Consider the following 23884-nt stretch of genomic DNA (forward strand, 5'->3'; position numbering starts at 1 on the left):
GGCGGCGGCAGCAGCCGCGCCTTCCCCGCCACCTCCCACCTGGGGGCGGGGCGGGCGCGGCACCGGCAGCCTCCTACTCCCCCTGCTTCCCCACCCCCGCGGCGGGCCGCACTGAGGCGCCTGCCGCGGTGGGGGCGGGGTGGCAGGCGCGGTGCCTGGGGAGGGGGCGACCGTTGGGCCGGACCGTTGGGACCGTTGGGAGGGCCGCGAGGCGCGCGGGGTCGGGGCGGCGGCGGCGGCTGCCGCCTGGCAGCGGGCAGCGGCCGGATCCTGGCACCGGCCGTGAGCCCCAGCGGCGCTGGCTGGGGTTTCTCCTTGGTGTTCGGGGTTCGAAGRAGAGATTTGGGCCGCAAAGGCTTGTTTCTTGTCCCCTGTAAAATCCAGCGTGCTGGTTTGGCTCGTCTCGTTTTGCATCTTGCTCTGCGCATCGTTGTATAACATAGCGTCAGCGATCATGACAGCCCTTTGGAGTCAAGATGTAATTTCATCTTCCCGAAATGTCATCGCGTGTCCTACCCGGGCGAGGGAGGCAGCGTTGGCCACAGGAACTGCTGGGTCCTCTGTCCCTTTGCCCTGCTGAGCTTTCCGTAGGGTTTCACTCCAAGAACCAGTGCGTAATAGTGTTTGTGCAATATCTTTGCTGCATTTTCTTCCTGCTGGAGAGGGAAATCAGTGAAAGTTTAAATTAACGCAGGTAGTGTCAACAGCTCTGAAAGCTAAACTCTTTTAAGCTGTAACCTTCATGAAACACTGCTAAGTTTGCAAGAAGGCTCCGCACTCCAGCTGCAAAACCAGTCTTGAGTGTGTCTGTAGTCATATGATGTCTCTCTTGTACTGTAAGTTTTACCAGTCAAGTGGACAGTTTATGTGCAAGAGTTGTCCTCTGAAGTGTTTAGTTTTCCTTCTCATTTACGAGTTTTTAAAAACATTGGTAGCCAGTTATGCAGGCTTTTGTCAAAGATAACATTGCATTTGTGCAAGTTCTTCCATCAAAGCGCTAGTGAAATTGTGTTTTATTGCCTAAGCTACGTTAACAGTTCCACATGTTTGTTACAGTAGTTGCAGGAAAATTTTATATTTAACATAAAATTTCAAATTATAAAACCTAGAATATATATATATATATATAAAATTGGATCACTTACTGTAAGACCAACTTTTTTGGTCTTACAATGTATGTTGGGGAAACTGTGCTTGTTCTTCAGTCTTGCCAACGTGAGCGCCTGTGCATCTGATGACTCCTTCATGTTTTCTTATTTTTTTTTCAGCGATATTTCTTTTATTTTCAGACTGCATTCAATTACAGCAGGGTATGGCTGGCAAATAACAAGTATGGTGGTTGCTGTGACATGATACTATGCTTAGTGGTGCCATAGTTTGGTGTTACTATGGAAAAGAAAATTCCGTAGTTTCTTTCATTGAAGTTCCCTTACTATTTTCTACTGTCTCTCTAATCTTCTCATCCTGCTATTATCATCTGTTCTGTACAGAAATCATTACTCTTCTGGAAGTTATTCCAGAAGATACAGATGTTCCGTTCCACTGGGTCTCATCCCCTGTGTGTTGCAGATGTTATTAATACCTGAGGCAGTTGTATTCTGGCTCTGTCTTTCTGTCTTTTCTCTGAAACTGTTTTCAGCCTTTGGTTTTCCCTTTGCCTTTCCAGGTATGCTTGCGTTATGCTAACAGGTTGCAATGCTCTTGTATTTGAGCTTGTCATCTCCAGAGGTAGTCGTGGGTGCATTGCATTAACACATAGTTGCATTGACATTGTATAGTTCAATACTGTGTTGCAACATGATAATGTGTTTCTAGATCCGAATTAAAATCTCATGGTGTGTGAACATACCAGCTTGGGTCAGGAGGTAATGGCACTCATGTAAACATTTRTAGCCATTCTTTACAGGGTTGGATGGACATAGTTGTCATAGCACTTGGGTCTTTGTGTCATCTACCCAAAAACTTGGGTTGTTTCCATGCTTGCTTTCCTAGTTTATGGGTTGAATTCTTCTCCTTTCTGTGACAGATTGTGTTCTCCTCTCTGGCCTTACAAAGTAAAAAATGCCTTGGATCTTTGCAAAAGTACAGATTCTATTCTGTTTAGTCCGCTACTCTGTCTATAACTGTCCTTTTTTGTATTAATTTTCAAATACMTTACTGATTTCTAGTCCCCCAAACTTTTCATGATCGCACCTTATGAATAGCCCATCTTGTTTTCCATTTGCTCAGCAAGGTCTCACTACTTCTCACGGAGTTTCTTTTGTTTCTTCACTGTTGTACTAGCAAGGTTGTGAAAAAAGCGCTGTGAATTCCTTTATTTTTTCTGACTTAGATGATAATTGAATCTGCTGTACACATGCTTATTTGTTCTGGTTTTCTTTGTGCATTTGTTGAGAATTTCCAGCATGTTACCCATGAAAAACTGTTGCAGAWTCATGTGTCTTGAAAAGTTTTTTGGTTTTTGTTTTTCTCTACAGCATCTGAACTATTAACAGATGATACCAAGTTTATTTCGCTGTTGTCATAAAAAGAAGAGAAAACTAGCGATCTAGGAGTCTGTTAAACTGTTCACGATAGAAGAAAGTCATTGCTGTTGGATTTATGSTGATTATAAAGTCATTCAAAATGTAAACTCTAACTTGTCCTTTCAAAAATAAAAATAAAAATTGAAATAATCAGTGATCCTATTGGCCATATTGGATCCAAGGGTGCCTGAACCAGTGTAGTTTAGTAATACTGTGGGAAGAAATAGTCCTGTCCTCCTGCAGTGACATCTTCCTCATTGTGCCAGCACATGCATTTGTACAGCTGCAGCAGATTGAGGAAATAAGCTACCTGGAAAAGTATAAGCCTTTTTCGTCTAGATCTCTTTCCAGGTTGAGAACAGTGAACTGCACATGATGGAGAATTTCAAGATTAAATTCCCTAATCCATTGTTAAAATGTCTTCTTTAGTAGCATGTAGATTGTGCAAGGTTCCAAAATAATGTACAAATTTATTTTGAGAAATATTAGCAGTCCATTAAAATAGCTTGATGCWTGTATGGTATATGAAACAAATAGCTTGATGCATGTATGGTATATGAAACAAATTAAAATAAGTCTCAAAAAAGGCTCTTGTTTTGCTGTTCCCTCACTGTATATGGATTAAAATTAATGAAAATAAGCATGCCTTGAAGCTCCATAAACTTTTTCCCTGTTAGGTAGACTGCTAAACATTTTCCTGAGTAAGAGCACTGTATAGCAATCTCCAGAATACAAATTTCAGCATGTTTAGTAGAAGCACTGCTTTTRCTCTGAGGATGGTGTATATAATTGTAAAAGTTCAAGATACAGAATTCAGTTTTTCAGCTGTGAGGTGTAGTTTCTGGTAAGTTAGTAACGTCAGTTTTAATTAAGAATAGTCCTCCACTCTGTGTCTTACTGAATTTGCACACCTTATCATACAAGTGGTAGCCAGCTCTCCTCTGATCTTAGCATATGAGCTGTAACTAGAATGTAACTTGGCCTGGTTATTAGAAAAGGTGACTAGATCTCTATATGACCATTTAATTTTTGTTCTCTCTCCTAGGTTGCTGTGAGGCTTGAAAAGTTGACTGGAAACACTAGGGTGGAGGTTGCAACACTGTTGTAAGTACACTATTTTAAAACACAGAAGGGAGAGGTTGGGAAGGGAGCTGATACAGAATCATGAGTTCGGGAATGAATCACTCAGTGATGAATTGTTTGCAGCTTTGTGTGGGAAGATGAAAGTGATGAGAATTTGAAAAGAGGAGAAACCAGTAGTTAATAGCATGAGTATTCTCATTCGCAGTGAAAGAAAGAGAAGTGCTGCATATGAGGAACAGTACTGTARATGTGAAATGTCACTGTGTGCATACTAGCTTTCACATTATTGTTTTCGTCATTGCCCAGGAGGAAAAGCTGGGAGAAGTTTTGTTTTCCATTAATRACATGCAAAATGAGTGATGAAGTCAAAACTGGAAGTTGGCTGTTCTCAACACTGTATGCAATCTACTAGTTTCTGTGATTCTAAATGTATCTTACTAGCTTGTAAAAATATTACAGTATTAATATTGTACATGTTTATTAAGGCAGAAAATTTATCTTCATGTACATTATTTCTTCCCATCATAGAACTAGTCCACAATATTTCCAACAAGGTTATTTATTCATTTTTTTGCTCCTATTAAAGTGGCTTTCTAGAAGATGACTATAGAGGATCTCCCAGAACCTTCCTTAGAAGGAGATTCCCTCGCTGAAAGAGATCCATTTTTATTCCCAAGCTCAGAATCRTCTGTTACTTTTTCTGTTGCTGCAGCACCAATGCCTTCAGACTGTGGTATGTACTTTAACAGAAAATGAATTTTTGTACTTTTACAAAAAATAGATTTGAATAATACTTTTAAAGGAAAACTGTAACTCTTGAGTTATTCCAAATTTTATTGCTTGTTTAATGAATTCTCTAATGAGTCTTTAAGTAAAATTCAAGATGAAGAACCCCCTCATACCTTTTTCAGTTTACTTATCGTGTATGTTTTTAATTATCATCTTTTCCTTTTTACTATTCTTCTATATGTGTGGTCAGATGTTTATAGATTGTTTACATCTAAATGTARAAATACATATTGTGTTAATGGAAAATGCTGTAAAATTGCAACAATTAAATTCAAATACAGTTAAACATCTACATTACATTTAAAATCTTTTATAAGAATAATTACGCTATTTCTCTGTGTGCTTTCAGTGTTTAAGCAATATAGGGGAAAATTTCTGTTGAAATCTRGGTATTTGGGATGAGAACTGTGGCATAGGTTTTAATAGAAAGTTATTGCAAGTATGGATGATTGGCTTTTGAAATAATTTTGAATGGACTCATATGTATAAATTACAGTCATGTTTAAAACACAGTAYGTAATGCCTCTGTGGGTAAGGATTTCAGTAAGTCGCTAAAATTATAACACCTTTGAATATTGTGGAAAATTTAAAGGTGCCTAGACACCTTTAAAAATTACTTTCTCTACCTCCATTTTCCCCRTGTGTTGATTACAATGGTCAACTATTTTAAGAAGACATAGATACACCTAACATAATGTTCTCTCACTGGTAGACTTAGCACTCCTGAGACCCATTTGATGAGTTAGCATGGGTTTGGGAACTTAAGAGTTCCAAGTGATATGTTTTCAGTACTCATACATCTTTATACAGTTTACCCTTGTTCTTGTGGCTTTATTGTCTGTCTTTCTGTCCTATTCTGCCTTAAGTACTTACATAATTTATTCCATTCTGCTTTCTTATCTCCTAGAAAAATTTTCTTTTCATCCTTCTTTAAACATTCTTCTGTTGTGATACCTGCAAATATCACTACAGTATCACTAGTACCTGTCTATGCCTGATCTATGCCTATCCAGTGAATTAAAAGACTTCCTTTTATAGGAATTCACCATCATATAKGAAACAGTAATTTTATTTCTTAGTTTATATTGTTATAGTTGTGGATGACTGTATTTCTTATAATTTCTTAGGAATATGCTGGTTGCTTCTTTATAAGAGCATATTTAAAACTGTTATGTATGTACGTGTGCATGAGGCTAGAGAACAACTAGTGATTGAACGACCAAGAGTGTTTTGTCTGAGGCTTAACCTTCTGCCAAATTCTTCTTCCAGATAAAGATAAAATGTACTTTTGATGGAACTTTTTGTTTTAAGGGATTTTTTAGGACATTTCTTTGGTTTACTCTTACAAACACTGCAGTTGATCAGCTSTTAAGCACTTAAGATGGCTTACAAGGCTTCCTGGCAGAATGATAATTGTGTGTCATTGAAGATCATTAATCTTGTTGGTTGACAGTGGATTTCCTTCATAGCTTTCAGCATGAAGTCAACTGAGGTCCAGGCAGAGGTTAAACGTTAATAGATAAACTAGTAGGTCTCTGTTAAGGCATGAGACATAGGTTAAGAAGCCCACGTTGTGTAGTACAGGGAGAATTTGTGTTTTATGTTGTTTTTTTTTTTTACAGTTTAGATGCAAATCAAAATTCATGCTAAATATCATTGAAGGTCCTCCTTTTTCATTTTTCTTGAATCAAGAAAATGAAGTTAGGGAAACTCCAGATATCTGAGAAGTGAGCTCCATRTGTACTTTTATTTTTTGATCCAATCTGAAAGTGTGGTGTGCTGTTCTTGAGAAAAGGTTATGATGGTTCATCCAGAGGTGGTTTACACCATGTCATATAACCAGCTCTGTTTCAGATACCTGATGCCCTATTTTTACTCAACTTGTACCTCTGTTCTGAGAGCCTTGTATTTATGACTGATGCAAGCTAACATCATATATTAATCTGAAACCTTTTTAAAAGGCAACTCTGTGATAGCTGCAGTGGGTAGAAGTTCAAGGTTTTCTGATTTTTGACCACTTACTGATGAGGGTATGTTCTGTTTTAATTCCTTCTCCTGATAGTCGTGGCTATCCAGTTATCTTATAATTTTAGAGTTGCAGGAAATTCAACAAATTTAAAATATGGTGTGTGTGCACATACGTGTATGCAAGTAACATGAAATATCGCAYTTTATTATTAAAAGGTTTCTTATACCTGTATTTGGGTTGCCTGATGAAGCTTAAAGTCTTAAAAATAAAATTCTTTCTGGTCTTGGTTGTTGGTGGCTTAATTTTCAAAGATGTTTGTTACTTGTAGCTGCCACCAGTTTCATGGGGTTTTATACGTTCATGATATTTCTGAAAATAATGCAAGCTATGAAATGCCTTCCTGTATATGTTTTGGTCTGTTTTATGAAAATTAGGATTGAAAAAGAGGGAAAATGCATAGTCTGCAGCGTATGGAGATATCGTGCACATTTTAGCACTCAATTGAAATTTCAAGAGGCTTGTTTGCACTTGGGAACAGCTTAGAATCAGCAGTCTTTGTCTAGCTTGAAGCAAGGGTAAACCTTTTTTAGCATATTGTTACACATCTCTATTGGTCCTTGCCTAAGCTTTAAGTCAGCTTTGCAATACTGTTATACTGATTGTTTAAGTGTAAGTCAGACCTTAATGTAAGAGGGGAAAAAAAGACTTTTTAGAGTTTTCTGAATTAATCAGAGATTCTAAATTTCCAGTCTGATCAGTACTAAAGTGAATCTCTCTCCTATTCTTTGCCTCTGAGTTTGAAAAGTAGACGTATTCTTAGAGCATGTTTGCACTTACAATGAATCTTTTTTTTTTTTAATCAGAGTTTTCCTTCTTTGATCCCAATGATGCAGCATGCCAAGAAATACTTTTCAACCCCAAAACATCAGTTTCTGAACTGTTTGCTATCTTAAGGCAGTGGGTTCCACAGGTCCAGCAGAACATTGATATTATTGGGAATGAGGTGAGAAATAAAGGAAGATACTTGAAAGCTTTCATTGTTAAAGAAGTATTGTGATAATGATGATGTTTAAAACAGTTTATTCAAAAGCAAAACTGATCATAAATGCAGATACTGTTTTTATTTCTTAGCATGTAGTTACTGATCAGCATTTTTRTATTTGAAATACTTTGTTTTTGTTTGGAAAGATGAAGAAGATTGACAAAAATTTGAAACATTTGGATAAATGTAAAGACAGAATGTTTCTTCTTGAGGCTGTTATTCACTCAGATGTCCTCCATCTTGGTATTTCAATTTTCTACTTGCCAGTAATCATAAAACTCCGATACACAAGGTTACAGTGAAGCTTGATTTTAAGGACAGTAGTTCCAAGTAACTAAATGTGTTAGGACTCAGTCTTTTGGGGACTTTCAATAGTCTGCTTTCATAAGACCATTTGTTTCTRTTAATTCCATCCTACATTCTTATTTTTTTTCTGGATTATTGGCTTTTCAAGATAGATAGAGATGCAATAAGCATTCTTCCTACCTTAGTGTAATTAGAGGCTTTTTGAAAAAGTGGTTGATAGAATGGACAAGTGGGGAGAGACTTCTTAAGTAATCTATTTTTTTCTGTTGTTCCATCAAACAGTTAAATTTCAGCATGTGAAATGTATGTTCAGTAGCAATATAAGAAAGATTTTAAATCTGTAAACAGTGAAGGTTAATGATACCTGGATAGTGCTATGTATTGTATTCTGGCAGGCTTCTTTGTTAGCATCCATTCAAACAAATCCATACRTCAATATAGCTGAAGTAACTTACTGAATAATACTTATGCCAGAGAAGCGACTTAATTGAAATGTGATTGTTCTCCCCTACTGCAGATCATTAAAAGAGGTTGCAATGTGAATGACAGAGATGGACTGACTGACATGACTCTCTTGCATTACACTTGCAAATCAGGGGCTCATGGTATTGGTAAGTAAAGATGTTAATTCATATACCCTAGTTAATTCAYAGAGGTAACTCCCACTATTACAGATTTTTCTTTTTTCTTGCAGTAGATTTTTTTTTTTTTTAGTACATGGTGCTGGTTCTTTTAGTAACCATGAGAAAGGAAGATACGGAAGTGTAGCAGTGTTACGATTGTGGCATTTAGGAGTACATGGAGTTACAACTGGGAAAAATTATGAGTTACTAGTATTAATGTTGCAAAACTATTACTAGCATAAAAATATATTTAATACAGCAAAGGCTGTTTCGGACTGAGGTACGAATTACGAACTAAGCAATCTATGGTTTTCTTAGGTCAATGAAACTAGAACCCTTAGGTGACTGCATATTCTTTCATTCACCCTGATCACATCAGAAGAAAACAGAGGAGAAAATAATCTAGGCTTGCCTTATTATGATCCTAACTACTGGAAACACATCTAACTGTCTTCTGCTTTTAGTTCTCTTAACTGCTTTTCTTAGTTATGCTTTTCTTATGCTGATCCTGAACGGTAATCATGAGTTTGAAGTAAGTTTCTGAGTGAGGTCTGGCAGAGGTTAGCTCTTCTGTGGTGGAAGATCTGTTAAAATCAACTTCAGTATTGTGAAATTTTTTCCTCCTATGTCAAGTACTAATACTTTTTTTTTTTTCCTTAAATGATTGACATGCTATTTACATTAGAGAAGTAAGTAATGTTATATATTAGAGTAGAGATTTCAGCCACTTATGATAAAAGGCAAAGATTTTTGTACCCTAATCCTAAAGGCAGAGGCATTTTATAGTAGTTGGTTTGTTGCAGGCTTTAAGGTTTAAAGTGCATTATATGTGACATAAAAGCATGTGCATGTTTTTTGAGATCATTTAAATAAATCTCTAATGCATGTATTACAATATTTACTTTGCAGGTGATGTTGAAACTGCTGTAAAATTTGCCACACAGCTTATTGATTTGGGTGCTGATAGTAGTTTACGCAGCCGCTGGACAAATATGAATGCCTTGCATTATGCTGCTTACTTTGATGTTCCAGAACTTATCAGCATTATTTTGAAAAACGCAAAGCCAAAAGGTAGGCATTATTACCTTTCTTTTGTTCAGTAGGCTATATTTTGTTTTTCTGTTCATCCCAGGCTATTGTGTAGTGGTGTTTAAAGGTAGGATTTATTTATCTATTCTGCATAAATAATTTCTAATTTCCTATTCTTTTCATCAACTTCGTTGATACATTTTCTCTTAGTCTGAATTTTTCTGGTGAATGTACTGACTCACTTGCTGTTTTTTAAAATTGGAATTGAATATTGGGATCAGAGGCTTTGTACAAAACAAGAGAGAACATACGACAGAGCAGGAAGATGAATTCTAAATAGCTGATTGAGGAAGAGAGAATGGATGCAGAAAACCAAAGATGTAAGTGTTTTGGTAAATTCTCAGGGTTTTGAAGATACTCTAATCATTGAGAAGTACATTTTTGATACAGGGAAAAGGGTAAAAGAAAGGTGGAGATTTTGGCAACAACAGACTGGTGGCCAAAGCAATTTTCACATGGTTGTTTTTCTCACACCTCACCTATCTGCTTTTTAAAAACAATRTCTGGAAGGTCAAGTCTAGGGAGAAGCTTGATGTAAATGAATATGTATACGTCTTTGATCATATTTATAGTTGTATTTATAGCAATGCAAATGGCAATACAGAAATATTTCTGAACCAGAAAATGAGAAAAACATTTGTTCCTAATTTGGTTGAGATATCAACACAAAWAATCAAATTTTAAAAACTATACAATAATTTATTTGTTCTGCTGAACACTTTTCTGATTGTGCCATTTTGCAAAATGATTAATGCCCTTTTCTGGCTAGCCTTAACTAAAGACTTTATCTCAAAACTCTGAAAAGCAGTTTTTTATTCACAGCTTAAAATTCTGCTGTTTAGCAAAATAGGTTTTTTGGAGTATACATGACTTGCTTACCATGTTTTGAATCATTATAGAGGTAATTGTCAAACAAAGTTGCTATTGACTTCRCTTTCTTAAGAAGTAACAACTGTAGGTTGGTAACAGAAGAAAAAATGTGATTGCACAATAGTAAATCTACATCAAATTTCAATAGTCCAGTTTTCGTAACTTGCACTGCAGAATAGGTTTTTTTTCCAGATCTCATTTGCCTTTGTTTTCATCTTCTCCTGTGCAGTGCCTCTAGGAAGRGCAGGGATTTGCTTAGAATTTGGCAGAAACTAATCTAGTCAAATGCCTTGCCAGCTGTCAACTTCTGGATGAGTAACTAGAACAGATAATTATTTTTATCTCAAAAGAGATTTAAAAAAAAGAAGAGGTTTACTCTGAATGTGCCATTAAAACATTAGTTGTTTGAATTAATAGAATAATCTTAACTAGAATAATCTTCATCATCAGGCAGTTTGCAGAGCAGGGAGGATATGTATGCCATATGTACATATACATACCTATACATATATATGTATGGCATACATAGATATATATTTGGCAAATACACCTTGGATGGATCCATACTGAACTGGAGAAAAAATAATTGTTAATGAATATGTAACTTTTGAGTCAGTGGTTTACTGACTCAGAGACATCCGTCATCAGACACCTAGTATCATGGTTCTTTCCTTTTAATATACTGCTTAACGATTTCCTATATGAAGTTCTGCAGTTAAATTTTTTTATACAGGTTTACTTCTCAATTGTTAGAATAGAGAACTAGTTTGACCTTAGATTTTTTAACATTTTTAAAAATAAAAATCATTGAACCTTGTGGGCTGGGAAGTGTTGCATGGTGCTATTAGACATTGATTGTAACCCCTGTGGATTGTTAATGACAAACTATTGCTGCGTATTAAGTTTTCCTCAGATAGTTTGGAGGTAGTTATTCACTTAACACAATTAAATAGATTGCCTGACTAAGATGCTAAATAAATGTAGCTTTTTATCTATATGTTTCTCTCTGTCACTTGTATTACACAACTTAAGCCTAGAAAAATGCTATAGACAATAGTATTCAAAAACTGCAAGCATGAAGCTTGCAAGTCTGTGGAAGTTGCAGTAGTCTAATTAAAAAAAAAAAATCTATGAAGATGTCGAGACATCGACGACCTTTTAAAATAAAGGATAGTGAGTGTTYTGCAGCTGTTGCTGACTCAGTAGCTGATGTTATTGATCAGTACAGCTGCAACTCAGTTCATACATGTGTAGAAAATACCCAATTGATAGCCTTATTGAATATGGACATTTCAGTTGTTKTATACCATTAGATGGCTTCTATTCAGTTTTGAACTGGTGATAGTGTTTTGACATTTTATATATAAAGGGATCTTCTGCGTTCATAGCTGAGGTAAGTGATAACATTATGCAAATGCAGTCTTTTATCATGTTTGAGCCAATTAATTTTAGAATTACTAAACTGATGTTCATATTGGTGCAACTGTAAGATTGTCAAAACTTGAACCAAAGTTCATTTTCTTTGATCTCTTTAAATCTACAATATATCTTTATCAGTATGTATGGAGTTGATATATGTAGAAATACATTTTGTATGTCAGTGTAACTAATGTAAGACTATTGATGAAATAGGAGTATACTTTGTTATCACTTTGTGAAAAAGGTTCATGTCTTTTGGGGACAAAAACCGTAACTGGAAAATACTAAGAGACTGCACTATAAGAGATTGCACAGCCCAGAGGTGGAAAGTTTTATGTTCCTGGCCAGTATTTCAGTGCTAATGTTTGTAGGCTTTTGGTGTGTACATGAAATCAGTTGGCATTTTTAATAAATGGTTATATACGTAATTGACCCTATCTTACATCTCTTTTGTATAGTTCGGAAGAGGAGCCCAAGACTAAATAGACATTAAAACTGAAACCTTCCAGAACAGTTGTAACTTCATAGCAAGCTGGTGCATATTTTGGGGAAACGTATCAATCAATGGAAATGTATAATACGTTGTTTCAGTCTAATGCAGTACTATATTTTCCAAACGATCAGTAAAAGACCCTTCTCAATGTACTACTTTGAAAACAAGATTTTTAAAAATTGCTAGCACTTACTTTCTTCTTCRCCATTAGTAATAAAGATAGTGTAAAACAGAGGTAGAATCAGTTTCTGCTTGCTTCACACCCTGCTCGCAAAAGGAAAGGACTGTTTGAAAATGCATCTTAGTCTATGTAGATGATATACTCTGAAATATTTTTAATTTACACAAAAGCATACAGTTGCTAACTTTTCAATTTTAGCACAGTAGATGGGGTGTTCTGCTMAGCAACAATTGTGCAGTTAAGTCACCAGTATTATAAAATCATAGAATCAGTGAGRTTGGAAGGGACCTCTGGAGATCATCTAGTCCAACCTCCCTGCTCAGCAAGGTCACCTAGAGCATGTTAGACAGGGTTGTGTCCAGGCAGGCCTTGAAGATCTCCAGAGAAGGAGACTCCACCACCTCTCTGGGCAACCTGTTCCAGTGCTCTGTCACTCTCTCAGGGAAGAAATTCCCCCTCACGGTCAGGCGGAACTGCCTGTGGTTCAGTTTGTGCCYRTTGCCTCTTGTCYTGYCACACAGGACAACTGAAAAGAGTTTGTCCCYGTCCCCTTGACACCCTCCCTTCAGGTACTTAKWCACATTGATMAGATCCCCCCTCMRTCTTCTCTTCCCCAGGCTGAAGAGGCCYAGCTTTCGCAGCCGTTCCTCATAGGGCAGGTGCTCCTGCCCTCTGATCATCTTTGTAGTGTAGAAGCTCATCTTCTGGATTARTTTGTGGTATGAATAAAGAGATAGAGGTAGGGTTGGTGTTCTAAGTAGAATCACTTCTCATCTGTGTTCAATTTACAATTAATGGTGCCTCTGTAATAAACATTAACATAGAATATAAACATAAATGTCCTTTGAAGGAATATGTAGGTGAAACTTTCAAGTAACAGACTTGTATATCTCATWTATGATGTTTAATTGCAGATGTGGATGCCACCTGCAGTGACTTTGATTTTGGAACAGCTTTGCATATTGCTGCATTCAACCTATGTACAGAATCTGTTAAGTGTTTACTGGAACATGGAGCAAATCCTGCCTTTAGGGTAAGGTGCTGGATTGCAGATAAAGCAAAAGGCTAATAATTAGGTGGTTTGATTGTCTGGGAAAGAAACAGCTGGAAGAGTGGAACAGTCTGTTCAGGGTTTTGGTTAACTAAAATCATATTATACAGACTGCCTCTGAAAAACTGTTTGTAATTTGTAGAGGATGATTTTGTCTGTTGTGTCATATTTTTGTGTTAGAGTTTGTATTTTCATGTCATGCTCCAGCTAATTAATTTAAATAGCTGTCAAGATACTTTTTCATTTGTTACCTGAACTTTCAATTGTTAATACTCCTTTGTGTCTTGCAACACAGAGGTGGACCTTTCAGGAAAACAAGAGTGCAGTCTTTGACTCTCAGTCGTAGCGAAAATAACTGATAATGCAGAAACATTAACTGCTCCGCTTACTAACCAAATGGAGCAGTTGTAGTGTATGGGTTGTAGTGTAAGATGCTGCTGTATGCGTCTAGTAACAGATCTTGTTTGATTTCTGTAATGTAGGCAGTGTCTCAGTTCTCCCTTTCAAATTCAGTCTTYTTAATGAGAAATTTTAACTGCTTTCATGGTACTTAAAAGTTCTTATTTTACATACCAACAATGAAGTGGAATCTTCTGAAACATCACGTTTCAGCCACTTTCGTGTGCTATTCAGTGAAGACTTCTTTGAAAATCATGTTTGTCATCTTTGCCCCATTAGGATATATTCATGTGCGTGCTTCAAACTATGTGACATCTATACTTTTTAAGAATCTGTTGTTACAGGAAATACTGCATTGTGGTTCCACAGACATTCTGGTGTGGAATAAAGGTGCTTCTGCCATGGAAAAAAGCAATCCTGTACCACTGCCCACTCTTGCCTGTTTCTTCTTGCCTCTGATCTGTCCCCTACCTGGTTTTGACCCTACAGTTTGGAGGGCACCTGGTGAACTGGATTGCAGAACTGGTCTGACACAAACAGTAGCTGCTGTGATGATTGCAAACTCGATTAAAAAAAAAAAAAAAAGGCAAAAACAAACAAAAAACAAACAAACAAAAAAACCCACCCCACTCAACCTTAACCCAGCTATATCCCATTTTTGAYGCACACTGACTTGAATGAGGCTGTCCTTTTGCTTACAGGGTGGCTGTAGCTTTGTAAAGTGTGCTAGGTGTTTAAATCTTCAATACTGCAGTAAAACTCTGACCAGAGGCAGTGTACGTAGTTTGCATATTTGAAAACAGCGAAGTAGAAGTGCTGAATCGGGATTATAATTTTCCAGGACTGACACAGGGAAATTTTACAAAGGGTCCCGAAAAGGTCTATTTTTAAGTAAACAGAATGTATATTATTGTGTTGTCTGTCATTCACTTTTCTTTTTGAGCTCCCCGCAATTTCTGAATACAATGGGGCAKTTCAGACAAATTCAGAAGAGTTTGAGATAATTATGTTTCCACAAACTTTGTAAAAATTGGCAGATGGCAAAAGATCTTTGCTATGGCTTTCACCAGCTAAAGCATAAGTAGAACTTGCAGTTGCAGCAGGTGGACAATCAAACAGTGTTTTTGCTGTCTGGGCAATTGCACTTGAATTARGTTTAATTCCCAACCAACGAGAAGTCTATTGCCTCTGGCCTTGGGCAAGTGCCACGTGGGACGTATGGGGCATTAGAGTTACTGCCCTGTGAGAAGGGGAAGGGTTTGGAAACTAAGGACTCTTTGTCCTCATGGGATTCATTCCTATGGAATAGTCTGCATCTAAATATACATGAGCAACTTTATTCAAGTATTTATTTGAGATACCAYCTTTATTTGTATATTCTATACTTGCTATATGTACTAATAAAAGTATATCTTGCATTTGGAATAAACCTCACTAAAGCTTAAACTACACACTGGGGAAAGATAAATTCTTTAGGAGGTGTTAACACTACTTTTTAAATTGTTATCATAGACTAGAATTCTTGCTTGCTTTTCTGAATCTGTGTTCAGATACACAGATAGAAACATTTTTTTCTAACATATCCTGCATAATAATTATGTTCTTCAGATTAAAATGTTGAGGATTTAGCACTTTTGAAATTAAGATGCTGTAAATGTTTGTGTCTAATATTTTGCACCCATATTTGAAAGCAAATTTTTATACTTGTTTATGTTCTATGGAAAATATCCAGTGAAGATGACTTAACTTCATAAACTGCTTTTTTTTTTTGCGTAGTTAGGTTTATCGTGTCACTGCATTAAATCCTGTCTTGTGTTACATTTCTACAGAATGACAAAGGACAGATTCCAGCTGATGTGGTTCCTGATCCAGTAGATATGCCACTGGAAATGGCAGATGCAGCAGCCAGTGCAAAAGAAATCAAGCAGATATTGCTGGATGCAGTGCCTCTCTCATGTGATATCTCAAAAGCCATGATTCCAGACTATGATCGTATCACAGGCAAGGCCATGCTTTTATCGCTTGGCCTGAAACTGGGAGATCGAGTTATTATTGCAGGACAGAAGGTACGATGAGTAAATTGATGCTACCCTCTAATAAGCGGACAATAAATTTATTTGACTCTTTGGAAACATATTTAAAATTTGAAGATCTTAAAACACTTTCTAGATGATATGAACTCTTGAGGGTAGTAAGKTTCTGGTTACAGAAAGCCTTATAGCAGGAATGGTTATGTGTTAAAAATCTTTCTCTACTATCAAAAGCTGTTTAGGCAGATAATTATTTGCAGAACAAAATGCAAATCTTATTTTAACAACCTATTACAATATGTGAACTTGGCTTAGTTTTTATTAACATTTTAGGTGTCGCTCCAAAGTGATGGTTAAAATTTACAGATTGCCTTGTGAGTTGCCCAGCTTTCAACATTACAAGTGTGCATTTGTGAATTGCCGTTGTTAGTTTCCAGAAGGCAGTAAAAGAAAAAACTTAATCCTGCTTAGCCTGTAGTAATCTAATTTCWCTGGTGCAATGCAGCTAAAATCTTGGAAGCATTACTGTGCCAAAGGGATTGTTATATGGTTCTGCAGAAGTGTTAATGCAAGTCTAGCTCAAATTTGAATAGCTTTTAAGAAGCTAATTTAATAAGGAGTATTTAACAAAATGTGTTTGAAAAACATTATGTTGGTATCATTACAGTTAGTATTCACACCTTTTATTTGCTTTGAAAGCATGACTTTGAAGTGATTTAAGAGTGCTAGTATTTTTTTTTCTTGAAGATTTCAGATATATTTCTGGCAAGTATTGAAGGCATTTGCGAGCAAAATTTTATATTTAAATAGCAATGTGTACCTTTAAGCATTTTTTTCTAATAAAACTTCAGGTTTGTACATATCACAATTAAAGTGAACTCCACTGAGAGTCCAAAGCAGCCTCCATTATATATTATCATTTGGTGTATTCTTTAAATAAGGTCAGCAAAAGGGAAGAAATCACTTGCYATGTGGAAAGCACCGTAACTGGAATATGTACAGAAAACTACTACTTCTTTAAAGACACTACCATGTCCTTAGAAGTTTCCTTTATAGAAAGCCATTGCACAATGAAAGCAAGGGGAGTGGACAGTAATGTAGCTTCAAGTTAATAAAGGCTTTATGACAAGAAAGGGAAGAAATTAGTATTTTTGTATATTTTTCCTCTAAGAAAGAGCTTTTAGTATCTTTGTACTTTTTTTGTGCTTGCTGTGTGTCGATGAGGTTTTCAGGGATTGGTGACAACTTTTTTTTTTTTTTTTGAGAATATACTAAACTGTATTTCCTCCTCTCTATTCACACCCTTAAATGTGTGCAGGATGGAGCAAATGTGAGAACAGGATGATCAAAATGGTAGCAAGGTCTTCACCTTGGATCATTTCTCACTTCTGGAGAATATAGAAACTCAAAGGAGGGCACTGGAACAGCAGCACTGAGCAGGGTTTATGGATAMTTATTCTCTTTCTTGCTTCCACAGTTTCCTAACATACAGCTTTAAGGCAGCTGAACAAGAGCCAAGCRTAGTAGATGCTGAGGAGCAAATGGAGTTGGGTAGTACTTGCCTCTCCTGATTCCTGCTTTGTCATTCTAGTTGTGTTATAGGGTAGAAAAATATATAGGCAGTGGTATATATGTGTGTGATTCGGGGTCATTCAGCTACTATGCTAGATTATGTGTTATCTGCATGGAGGCTCAGTGAAATGGGGTTGCAGAGAAACAAATAACTGGGAGAAAACTCTTTTTCTGATTTGTACCATACTTCCCATGCCCTAGATGTGACATGATAGGGGACTGTAGCAAATTTTGAAAGAAAGGAGCAAGGGAGTTTGGAGCCCCAGCTTTACGGTCTCCTCCTCCAGTTTAAGGTGCCTGCTAGTCCATTCCCTTTGCTCAGTAAGTGCTCTTTGGATGGTGCCTGGAGTGCAGAGGAATCTGGTGGGTCACTTGGTCTAGCTTCCACAGGCTGATTTCCCTCTGTGGCTTGGTAGCCGAAAAGCCTGGTTGTAGATCAGTGTGATATACCTGTCTGTAACAAGTAACCTTAAGGAAATCTTCAGAGTAGAAGAAAGRTAGGCTCTGAATTATGTTTATTTCTTTAGAGAATATTAAGAACGTGTAGAGGAAAGGTTTTATATTAAACAAAAAAAAAAAAAAAAGTTTTCTGTCTGCTTATTCTTTTTCCAAAGGCTGGATTAGACAGTGAAATCACAGTAGAAAAYGAACTAATAGTATTAAAGTCACATGAGATAGTGAAAATTGAGCAAATGAGAAACAAAAAGCTTTTGTTAGTAAAACTAATTTAAAAATCAGATTTAAAAAAATAAATCTATTTTAAATGCATCTCTTAGTTATTTCTCCTATATTTGGTTGAAGTGTGTGAGCTTGTAATGTACATTTGTGGAGACTGAGATCCACTAGCAAGACTGGTCTGTCTTGATTTTCACAGAATCGTAGAATTGGTAGGGTTGGAAGGGACCTCTGGAGATCATTTAGTGCAAACCCTCTGCGCAAGCAGGGTCACGTAGAGCATGTTAGACAGGGTTGTGTCCAGGCAGGCCTTGAAGATCTCCAGGGAAGGAGACTCCACAACCTCTCTGGACAACCTGTGCCAGTGCTCTGTCACTCTCACAGGAAGAAATTCCCCCTCATGGTCAGGCGGAACTGCCTGTGCTTCAATTTCTGCCCATTRCCTCTTGTACTGCCACACAGGACAACTGAAAAGAGTTTGTCCCCGTCCCCTTGACACCCTCCCTTCAGGTACTTGTACACATTGATAAGATCCCCCCTCAGGCTTCTCTTCCCCAGACTGAAGAGGCCCAGCTCTCGCAGCCGTTCCTCATAGGGCAGATGCTCCAGCCCTCTGACCATCTTTGTAGCCCTATGCTGGACTCTCTCCAGTAGCTCCATGTCTTTCTTGTACTGGGGAGCCCACAACTGGACACAGTACTCGAGATGAGGCCTCCCCAGGGCTGAGWAGAGGGGCAGGATCACCTCCCTCGACCTGCTGGCAGCTCTCTTCCRTTTTCTTGATTTACTTATCTGTACAGAGTCTAAATAATATATATTAAAACAGCAACAAAATGTATAAAACAGTTGTTGGATTTTTAAATTTTGCTTAATCATAAGGGGAGAATAAAAGACTTAGTTTTTAAAAAAAAAAATTTTTGTAGGCCTTCCCTGAAGATAGTACTTACTTTTTAACCTCTCTGCTGTGTGTGTGTGTGTGTGTGTGTGTGTGTGTGTGTGTTTTTAAATATCTTTATAGAATTTTTAGTCTAGTATTTCTATGGAATCTCCAATTCAGCAAGATGTTAAGTCATGTTTCCCTATGTAGTCTCAGGGAAGACAGTAAAAAGAAAACTTCAGGTTAGGCATATATAAACTACTGCATCTTGCTTATACTGAGTTATATTGCRCAAGGTACTTACTGTCTAATTCTTGTCTGTTATGAGAGCTATCAATAACCACTGCCACCATTATAAAATTTACACAAAAGAGCTARTATGTCTTGGAAAATGGATTAGCTGGCATTGAAAGAAAGAAGGGTCAGTAATCAAGATACTGTTATATTTGCATTTCTCTTTCTGTCCTGATTAAAAGCTTGAAGGTGACTTGTTGTCTTCTTCGTAATCTATGCTACATTCTTTTGAGCAATACTTGTTCAACAAAGTCACTGTATATTGATGCTTTTTGCTTTAGGTTGGTACATTAAGATTTTGTGGCACAACTGAGTTTGCCAGTGGTCAGTGGGCTGGCATAGAACTGGATGAGCCGGAAGGAAAGAACAATGGAAGTGTTGGAAAAATCCAGTACTTCAAGTGTGCACCAAAACGCGGTATAACTTTTATATTTTTTAGAAGTCTTAATTTTTTTTATAACCTGAATTTTGTAAAAAAGATATGATCCTTTTAGAAGAATAAGTACAGATAACTAATTTGGATGCTTTTCTTTGTAGTGCTTATTTTCTTTTACTGATTCTTTTAACTATCCCTAWTTTTTTGGATGTTTACAAAAAACCRAACGAACCGACCAGGCAAAATTTCTGGTGATTCCTTGAAACTGAGATAATAACCTTGACGTTTTTCTGTCTATATCTTTGAAGCTATATGTTTTTGTTGTAACAGGAATGGCAATGTTTCTTTACTGGCTTTGCTTTCTTTTTCTTAAGAGAGAWTCATGTATATAATTGCTTTTTAACTTCCAACTTGAGCCTTAAAAGAATTTCATCTGGTTGTCTGCGGTTTATAAAATTTAGATGTATACATTATTTTTGTTGATATTTCATTAACACTTGTGATATACWAGGTCTTGTGCTTTGTAACAGTGGAGACTGAATGCTACCTTTGGGATAAAAGTGAAATTTTAATAGTTTTACTGAATTACTTTGGTTCAGTCGCTTCATATACCTTTTGGTTTCACTGTTCCATTTGAGCTAGAACTTCCTACATTACAAGTGCTTTGGGAACACAACAGCTATGGTTATAGCTGCAAAAATACCTAGATTAACTGRTCTAAGAAATGGTAGCCAAAGTTTTATCACATTAATATTACCCCTGKTTCTTTTCTGGCACATATAACTTTSTCTCCAGGTATATTTGCACCTCTTTCTAAAATAAGCAAGGCTTCTGATCACAAAAAAAGCTCGGTACGAAGTTCTTCCACACGGTCTTCACCTTTGATTAAATCCAAGAAAATAGATGTGACGCACATAACTTCCAAAGTGAATTCTGGTGAGTATTTTCTTGTATGTCGAGACAGAAATACTTGTTTTTGAGATTTAGCACCAATCCTGTAAATCTTGGCATTAAAATATGTGTTTGGAATTAGTTTGTCGCTTGGTATGAGAAGGTAATAGGATATTTAGTAACTATATATTCTCATTAATGGAAGTTAACTAACTTTTAAATTATTACTGCTAGGATGTTGTGTGTAGTTGTTTAGTGCTTCACAGGAGCAGGCTCCTCAATTACCATCTGAATTTCCTGTTTTGTGTTACTTGCTTTACAAGATGGGTATGCTATGACAGTTTCTCTCTTCCTCAGTAACTGCATAAGCAGGTGACTGTACAGAACGTGGTCACACAAACCTTTGACCAGTTGTGCTAAAACTGTGATGCTCTTTTCAGAGTCTCAGCCGTAATGAAGCTGAGCCAGGGAAACTGTCAACTTGTTCTGAGATGTTAGTTATGGTGATCTGATATACTGTGAGGGATCTTTATGTACTGTATGAAAAAAGTTCACTGCAGCATTTATTCACAACCCTTTACAGTAATTTCTGACTGGCTGTGATATAAGTCAAATGTCTAAAACTGGGTGGTTTTGTTTACTAAGTTCTTCCTGAATAACTTGAAAGATCTCACTGAGATCAGTGAAAATTTATACAATTATCTATATGTATAGAAAATGATTAATTTATTTTTGGGCAAAATAGTCAAGGAACAGTTTGATTGATTATATTCTCTCCGTTAATTATTTTATCGGAGTGAAATCAGAGGCAAATTAGAAGAAAACAGATGTCCTTGTAATAAGATCTCAGTCTACTGATTGGAGTTGTAGACTCAGTCCCTGGCTCTGTTTCAGTCTCTTAGTAATTTATTCAAATTACTAAATCCTTCTGTTAATTAGTTGCATGCTTGCTTAGTAGGAATGATGCATCTTTTCTCATCTGTTCAGATTTTAAGGTATTTGGAATATTGATTCTTTGCTGCTRTGTGCACATACAGTGCCCACCATGCATGATTTGGCCCTGTGGCTGGCTGGCTAAATAATAATGTCATTAAATATATTGCATTAGTATTTATTTTGCTTTTTGAATCCTGCTTTGATGACTCATACTGAGGCAGCACAGCTTAAGGGATGAAAGGAGACACACACACACACGCACATTCTAAAGAAGTTTGCTTAAGTGCCCTAACATGTTCCTCTCTTTACTAGTAATGTGCAACATATAGAAATAACATGACAGTCTGTCAGAAGAGATGCATAATACTTTCTGGCAACATTTTGGAGGATTTATGTAACTCTTCATTATATAGACTGAGAGGGAAGTAAGCCTTAATCATGTGTATTTACAAATAGTACAAGAGTTAAGCTATTTATAAACCAATGTCCTGCAAAAAATGCTTCTCAGAACAAATAGCTTGTTTGCAGTACTGTTCAGGAGCAGCTTTAAGCTGATTTTTCTGTTAAATATTTTTCAGTATTTGATCCAATTTAGTGTGAACTGTTTAGAAACTGTTAAACTAATGGAAAAGAGTGTTTCTATTGTCAAAGACAGTGTATTCAGGATAGTTCAATGATAAACTACCCTCTTTGTCACAAAGGCACACAACTGACTTTGTAAATTTAAAACACTTGATACTTATTTTAGGTAAAAATCAGAGTGAATTATGTGTCATCTACCCAACAGAGTTACATCCAAACCCAATTATCTTCAGGCTGTTGTTTGTGAGATGTTCTTGTGCTGAAAGGTCCATTAGACTTAATGTGCCAGGCTGATTCACTGGCTGGAGTGGGAGGATAAAGCAATATTTTGTTTTCCAGTGTTTACATGCGTCAGCAGATTAAATTTCTTCTTTCCTTTAAACTTCGTTCCTGCAGTACGCTGGTTTGTAATGATCCAAAAAAACAATTAATACACTTTTTGTAGATATTATAGACTGCAAAGTAAAATTTACTTATGATACTGTATGGAGACTTTAAAATTTGATTTGTTTCTACTGGATTTGAATAGTCCATCAGATTCAATTGATGATAATGGTTCTTTTTCAGGTTTTAGAAAAAGGATTACTCTGATCAAAGTGAGAAATGTGTTATCAGTCATAAACACTACGTTTTTTTGATCTGCTGCTTTAATGGATGAAATATAAAATCTTTTAAAAATAGAATACACTTGCAAACTATTTTTTTTTCATGTAGCTGAATTAAGCTGAGCGATGTAGTTAAATATTTTTTTTTTTTTTTTCATAATGGGCAGGGGGAAATCATAGGTAAGTTTGTTCTTTATTGACTTCGGGTAGAAATTTGTTTGAAATGCAGAATGACTGTTCATGAATTATAGCTTAGGTGGCAGTATTATTTCGTATACATTTCACAACATGGTGGCTGTAAGAGTTAGGCTTTTTACTTAAAATTGGTATTAGCATACTTCATTATTTGTAGCCTGATTAAAGATTTGATTGCAAAACTTTGATTTTATATGTAATCTTTAATGCAGAAATTACTTTTACTACTTGAAGTATACTATTCACTAGCATTAATTTCGTATTTTTGGGTATTGTGCACATAATAAATGTAAGTGTTTGAAAGATTTAATTTAAACTACTTCAATATACACATGAATATTTGACAAGTAACTTTTTTATAGTTYAGTGAGATCTTTTGGACCTCTGCTGGTCTATTAGAACAAATCTGATGTATTGTTTTAACCATGTAGAGGCTAAGAAACGTTACAGTTGCAATCAAATGTCCTGGGTTCTGTGAGTGAGAGTGCATATRGGTATCGTCATAGGAAATGGGTGAAGAGAAGGGGGAGAATCCAAATACAATGGCTGTGGTTTGCCATGATGTCCACATGAGATAAGTAGTTTTACTGAATTGAGTGAAGACTACAAGTAGGAGTCCCTGCTATAGTATGCTGTTACATAAGCTAATATATACTACTGCCTTTTCTAAAGATTACAATCATCTGTCATGTGTGAAGCACAGTGAAATTGAAATGATGAAGTGGAAATGACTTGATTTATCCAGTAATTTACAAATCTGTCTAACTGTTTTCATACCTGACCTTTATTGTTCATTGTCAGGACATGTATATTTAATTGTCTCTGAATATTTTTTTATTCTAGGCCTAACTGCACTAAAAAAAGACAGTAGTTCTGAAACCACCTGTATGACTGCAGACAGGGCAAAAACTGTACCTGCAAAAGAAGGTAAATATGTTCATTTTATTTTTTAACATATTGCGCAAAATTTTGGGTAGGGGAGAGGGAGTACAATTGCTATCTTCCCTCCTCG

General features: G+C 36.4%; 1 protein-coding gene across 3 annotated transcripts in view; it reads left to right on the forward strand.

Moving 5' to 3' along the window:
* The first annotated feature begins 3572 nt into the window (after positions 1–3572).
* CLIP4 (CAP-Gly domain containing linker protein family member 4) overlaps positions 3573–23884 on the forward strand; it is a 31959-nt gene continuing 11647 nt past the window's right edge. For all 3 annotated transcript variants that reach the window (XM_085307829.1, XM_085307828.1, XM_085307830.1), the window contains exons 1-10: positions 3573–3629; positions 4195–4341; positions 7230–7369; positions 8232–8325; positions 9247–9408; positions 13304–13422; positions 15669–15905; positions 19569–19704; positions 20459–20599; positions 23716–23799. In XM_085307829.1, coding sequence (XP_085163955.1) covers positions 4209–4341; positions 7230–7369; positions 8232–8325; positions 9247–9408; positions 13304–13422; positions 15669–15905; positions 19569–19704; positions 20459–20599; positions 23716–23799 — 1246 coding nt within the window. In that variant the 5' untranslated portion in view covers positions 3573–3629; positions 4195–4208. The remainder of the gene's footprint in view (positions 3630–4194; positions 4342–7229; positions 7370–8231; positions 8326–9246; positions 9409–13303; positions 13423–15668; positions 15906–19568; positions 19705–20458; positions 20600–23715; positions 23800–23884) is intronic.

This window comes from Rhea americana, unplaced genomic scaffold (genome assembly GCF_003343005.1).
Source record: "Rhea americana isolate MKP2758 unplaced genomic scaffold, rheAme1 scaffold_265, whole genome shotgun sequence".
In the NCBI taxonomy this organism is placed as follows: Eukaryota; Metazoa; Chordata; class Aves; order Rheiformes; family Rheidae; genus Rhea; species Rhea americana.